The sequence below is a fragment of the Sturnira hondurensis genome, unplaced genomic scaffold, assembly GCF_014824575.4.
Source record: "Sturnira hondurensis isolate 20B ecotype Veracruz unplaced genomic scaffold, ASM1482457v3 Scaffold0014384, whole genome shotgun sequence".
NCBI classification, from domain to species: Eukaryota; Metazoa; Chordata; class Mammalia; order Chiroptera; family Phyllostomidae; genus Sturnira; species Sturnira hondurensis.
Window position 1 is genome coordinate 11,874,498 of NW_028087015.1, and position 6,000 is coordinate 11,880,497.

Sequence of the window (6,000 nt, forward strand, 5' to 3'; positions counted from 1 at the left end):
CCTCTAGGCTGAATATACAGAAATTAAACCATTGTTTAAATGGGATACACTCTTTCATCTCAGATCTAATAAGGAGGGACCTCAGTGAGCATTTGGTTCTTTTTCTCCCTAAAACCACAGATCTTTATTTTAAAGTTTTACCTATTTTTTTTCCTTTTTGCTTCTCTAGCTGCTCTCTAGGCTGTGCAGAATTATTAGAGATGAGGTCTGTTCGTTGTTAGCAGACTCTGTACTTCAGTTGGCTTCTCTCTCTGCAGCGTACATTCATTGGTCCTGAGCACACAGCACAAGGTTCATCTGCCTTCTGCCTTACGGCCCCTAGGTACTTGGTGATAGTTACCGTGATTTTCAGGTTGCTTTGGGGTTTTATTTAATTAAAGCTTCAAGATAATACCATTTGAAGTAAAGTTTGAGAATATTTATGTAAGTCTTAGAAATAGATCACAGTAGGAAATGTACTATCTCTGGTTAGTTTTGTCACTATTTCAGCAAATATGCATTTCTACTCTGCATATTTTACATTGAGGCATAGGAACATAGTGCTAAATAAATAAATGATTTACAACAACAACCTAGTTACAAGGCAGACATCCAGTTCTCACTTGTAAGTAAGTTATTAAACAAGACAGTGTGAGAATCAAAGGCTTGCTAAAGACTTCTTTGGAATTAGAAGATAAAGGCACAAAAGCTGAAATGAATATACTGCTCAGTGAATTAATGTCTCAAAACACATTTTGCTGGACTCCTCAGTTCGAGAGGCCCTGAAGGACAGTTTCAGTCCCCGGTGACATCAGTGGGACACAGAGGAGCCCCCCTGGTGGCGTTTGCAGCAGTCGGCGTCTGTGCGTCCAGGAGTTCTGGTGTCAACAGCACCTGCTCTTGTGGATTCAGGAATGTTCTCACTTTGAACTAATTCATCTTAAATTACAGAACCTTTCTGAGAATTTTTGAAAGTAGGAGAGATGTTAAGTCTATAACACATGTGTTGACTGAGGTGAAGTATCTATAGAACTTTAAAAAGAACGTGGTGCTTCTTGAAGTCGCACTTACAAAATATGGTACGGTTTTTCCAGTAACTCTCGCGGTGCTTGTGTTCTGTACTCGTTGATTATAATGCGAGGAAGTGAGTGGAGGCCTGTGTTTCTGGTGGTCGGCTGTTTTGCTGCGTGGAAGCAGCTTCTCTCGGTCGGCTCTGGCAGAGGGGCAGCCCCACGTGTGGTTCTCCTTCAGGCGGCTCGTGTGAGTCTGTGCTTACCAGGCTTGGCTCATTGTCCACGTTGCCTGAGGAGCTTTTTTAGAATACAGATTCTCTGGCTCCACACGTAACTGTACAAGATTATGTAAATACTTTCGATTATATATCTTAAAAAGTAACCTATATGAGAATGAAGAAGACTGTGTCGGTAGCTTATCGAAAAATGAGAATGTGTAATTGTGGGGAGAAAACCTGACTTGTAGTTTTAGTCAAACTCAGACTAGTTTATTCTTTTAAATCACTAAATTCTGCCTTTTGAGAAAATAATTTGTAAAATGTAATAGTATGTGTTATGTAGAGTAATATATATATAATTACATAATTAAGAGTTGCATATATTTAATACACTTATATGAGAATTATCGGTAGTGTATAAATATAAACATGTGGTTCAAAGGATGGATAAATAGAAAGGAAGCGTAGTGCCGAAAATAAGAGCAGAATCGGGACTAGTGAATCCTGCGTAGGCCTGCAGGTGGGCCGGAGCAGACCGAGCTGATGTGCCCGGGAAAAAGAGGTGTGGAGAGGGCTAGAGGGGCAGCTGGGTTGTTCTAGTTGTGGCTAAGCTTTGCTTGCCCTGGTTATCTGTTGGCGTTGAAGGCTGACCCTGACAGAGCATTTGATAGGTGCTGAGAGCATAGCGTTGGGCAAATGGCCGAGGGGAAGGGCAAATACAGGTGAGGCAAACTCTTTAGACCTGGTGGAGTCCTGAGAAGTGGTGTTAGGGTTGGATGTACCCTCCCACACGTGCCTAATGAACTTGGAATTTGAACTGATTCTAAGGAGAAAGTTCTAGAGAACCTTCTTGTCTTGGAGTTTCTGAAGCCAACATTAACAGAAGAATTTAGTGAATAATTTAATTGATAGACCATGATTTAGTAAAATCAACAAGTCACAGTGATTATTCATAAGATAAAAGAATTGTACCTTCCTCCCATCTAAGTTCTATCTAGCTGAAACCATTCATTCTTCTAAATTCCCTTTATTTATTGTAACTTCACTGAGAAAGTAAAGTATCACCTATTACCTATAAGTGTGAGTAAAAGAGATGACTGTTCCTTTTGATCACTCCTGTAAGACAGATGTTATTTTATCGAGTTCTGATCCATTACTGTTTAACCTGTTTTCACTTCAGAACAGGGGTACCCGTTTTAACTTCAGTTCAAGGTCATTAAACCTAATGTACATAATCTTTTACGAAAGAACAAATTTTAAATTCGTATGAAAGCTTAATCTACACTGAACCAAAGGTTATTTAGATTTTGTTTTCTTTTTCTTTTCCCCTAGGTCGTTTAGGTCAGCTGGGTTTGAAGGAAGGGTTTCCATCTGCTGTGAAAAACATTAGTTCGGTTATTGGTATGTTCATACAGCATGCCCAGGATGAAGGTAACACTCCTGTGAACACGAATCGCGCGCATGCCTCTCACTGCACCTGACTGCGTGCTCACTGGGTCTGGGCGCCGTGGCCCGCCTCTCTCAGTGCGGGGCAGCTGAGGTCAGGGCTGTTTTAACAGCTACAGTCTGGCTGCACTTTCGCATTGACATTTCCTTCAGAGTCCCAGCTCTTCACCCAGTGCCACAACTTCCTGCTTACTGAAATTATTAAAACGTTTTTTTAGTCACTGTCTTTCTTTTATCTTTAGACCTTTTTTGTTGTTGTTAGATCTTTCTACGATCCCCACTCTGTTTCTCTAATTGCTTTGTAGATTGGGGGGAAGTAATTTTAAAGCTGCAGTACTATCTACATTTTCAGCATTAACATGTGAATGTGTGGGTTTTGTGATTTTTTGTTTATTTTAAATAGTAGAAGTTTGCCCTGTTGGGCATCAGTCCTATCCATGATAGAAATCTGAAATATATAGTTAATAATAAATTTTAATGAAATAACTCCTGAATTTTTCACCTAAAGTCTTTCAGTGAAATAGACTTTAGCTAAAATTTAAATTAAATTGCAATTAAATAACTCCTAAATAAACTTATATTAAATGAGAACTCTGATATACCTTAACCTATAACCTAGCTATAATTTGCAGTTGCAAGGTATAATTTATAATCCTATACTATAACCCAGTATGGAAAAGCATGGTACAAGGTAGTTTTTCATTTGTTCTCATTTCACTGTTTTTCATTTCCAAAGTCCCTACCTAAATATGTCCAGTGGATAGTAAATGGAGTCATTTATTTGATGAGTGCTTTGGGATTCACATTTTCTTAAAAGATAAACATTGGAGTTTGGTGCTTCCAGAACTGCTTTGGGAAGCATAGCCGATGTTGGTGGAGAGAGGCCAGGCCAGTGCTGGGCCCTCCAGTAGCACGCCGGCCAGCCCTGGGGACCTGCACAGAGCTGCTTTTGTTCTGTTTGTTCCCTGCTTGTGGACAGGTCTTCATTTTTTCATTATGGGTCTTGTCTTTTATATTTAGTTTTCAGTGCTGGCAGGAAGTATTCAGATTTTGAATAATATTCAGTAGAGCACACCATTACATTTTTGAATAAAAAATGCGTTTTTATGTGATGATGGATGTGAAAATTCTTTTCAGATATTCCATGGGGTATACAGCTAGCAGCCGTGTACGCCCTTTGTGACTTGAGCCCCAGCAATCCAGCAGAGATATCCAAGATCCTGGAAGCCTGGCGCAAAGACACCTCGCACAGCGTCCCCTCTGCAGTGGTCAGCTCCCTGGAGGAAGTCAGTGCATTGTGTGCAGGGGAGCTCGGCTAAATCGCCGCCCACCACTGCACCTAGAGAAGTGCCTTCACATATCTTGAGTATAAACAGATTAATGAGATTTCCGAATGTAAACGAAGGTTTCACAGGAAAGATGCAGAAGAGAAAATGCCAAGAGGCTCTCCTCACTGTGTGGCAAGGAGACCGGAAAAATGCGCAGCGGCACAGCTGTGTTTCCCTAAACCACATGCTTAAATCACGTAAGGCTGTTGTGAGTACATGACAGATGGATTGTGTTGCGTCCTGGTCAAACAACAAAAACTTGAATTTAGCCCTTTTTGCTGCAGAAAGTGTCCTTTCAGTCGCTTTTTGAAATTGAGTGGCATTTTATAATGAATTTAATACGAAAGCATTGATTTGGTTCCTGAGTTAATTCTGGCCTTTGTGCTCAAATGACTGACGAGGAAAAACTGTATTGGCTGAAAAAGAACTAGAAGACTCTTCCAGGATCTCAGCTGGAAGTGGGCTACAGAAGTTTTTCTCAACGTGTGGTGTGCAGCTGATCCAAGTAAACGGGGGGCCTCTAGAAACTCACTGTGATGCGTTTCCTTCACAGGAATTCCTTAACGGAGTTCTTTAAACTGGTTAACTCTGTCGGGAGAAGGAGAGTGAGGAGCAGAAGGCGCTGCGGGCCCCGCCTCCACGGCGCGCACCTAGGGGCTCGGAGTTGGGCGCTCAGAGCTCCCCGCCTCGGGCCGCGGACAGTGCAGTGCGATGATGTGTGTCACATTCGATGATGTTCCGCTTTCGGAATTTTAGTATTTGTACAGAGGGAAGGGGTTCAACAACTCCCCGTGGTTCTGACTTGTCTTATATTCATCATTTCCTAAATTTCTTGTATGTGTTTTTTTTTATAATAAAAAATAAAAGGAAGCCATGTACATTGTTCTGATCGGTAAAGGTGATACTTGGTGTTACTTCCACTTTCACTGCAGATGGAAGAAGACGGCCGTTCCAAAGGAGACGCCACTTCAGGGTAGACACGCTGCTTTGCCAGTGTGTCAGAGATGCTCTTGGTGATCTCAGATGCCAGATAGTTAAGTGTTGATCAGCTCTTATGATTGGATGTTTATTGAATTACAGTTGCTGCCCTTTTCAAATTATATTTGACAAGTATTTTACATCTTTGTGTTTTTAAAGTAATAGCAAAAACCTGAGATGTGTGAACAACTCTGTAATTCTTTGCAAGCTTTTGGTTGGTGCCTTCATCCAGTATTCATTGAGCGTGTGCTCTGCCCTGGCCCCTCACGCAGAGGAGCTGGTGAGCAGGCCACGAGCAGCAAGTCCCAGAAAAACCCTAAGCAATTACCCCAGTAAGTCAACAGTTGGGAATTTTGGTGAGTTCGGTGAGAAAGCGTGGAGGTTTGCAGTAGAAAAGCGGGGTAGTAGACGCTGCTCTTTCTAGGTGTTGATGGAGGAGGGGCCCTTTCGGGAGGTAACACTTGAAACACTTGAGCGAGGAGCAGAGAAAAGGAAGCCAGCTTTGAGAGTAGGGGACACGTGTCCCTCCCGGACAGGTAAGTGAGGCTTTTTAGAAGGAAAGAGCCTTTTGTGTACAAGAAGGTGGCTGGCTGATACATCCAGAACACACCGTTCAAGTGTCATTCGTCTGATGGTACAGATTATGCCAGTCCCTGGGACTGCGGCAGCCTTGGGCTTATTCACAGATTGAGCAGAGATGTCATGTATGAGATTACAGTTCACTGGGGCTGCTCTGTGGCAAAGGGGTGAGAGAAGGACGAGGGCGAAGCAGAGGGACCTGTCAGGAGGTAAGGGAGAGAGTATGGTGTTACATGAATTTCGTATGTCTCTTGGAGGTAGAATCAATGCTAAGTTCTTGAACTTGGATGAGGGACAGGTAGGAATCAAGAGTCAAGGTTACTGAGTTGGGTTCCATGGGGTGGACAGGTGCACAGGTAAGTGGTAGGAAATAAAAATCCTAGGTGCTGGTTTGGGACTTGGACATTGTAAGACATCCAAGTGGAGGCAACAGGCAGCCTGTACAGGTCAGTTTGGAGT

General features: G+C 42.4%; 1 protein-coding gene across 1 annotated transcript in view; it reads left to right on the forward strand.

Annotated features, from left to right (window-relative positions):
• The window catches only part of ICE1 (interactor of little elongation complex ELL subunit 1), a 50,927-nt gene extending 46,069 nt beyond the window's left edge, over positions 1-4,858 (forward strand). The window contains exons 18-19 of the mRNA XM_037062972.1: positions 2,543-2,641; positions 3,794-4,858. Coding sequence (XP_036918867.1) covers positions 2,543-2,641; positions 3,794-3,975 — 281 coding nt within the window. The 3' untranslated portion in view covers positions 3,976-4,858. The remainder of the gene's footprint in view (positions 1-2,542; positions 2,642-3,793) is intronic.
• The last annotated feature ends 1,142 nt before the right edge of the window (positions 4,859-6,000 follow it).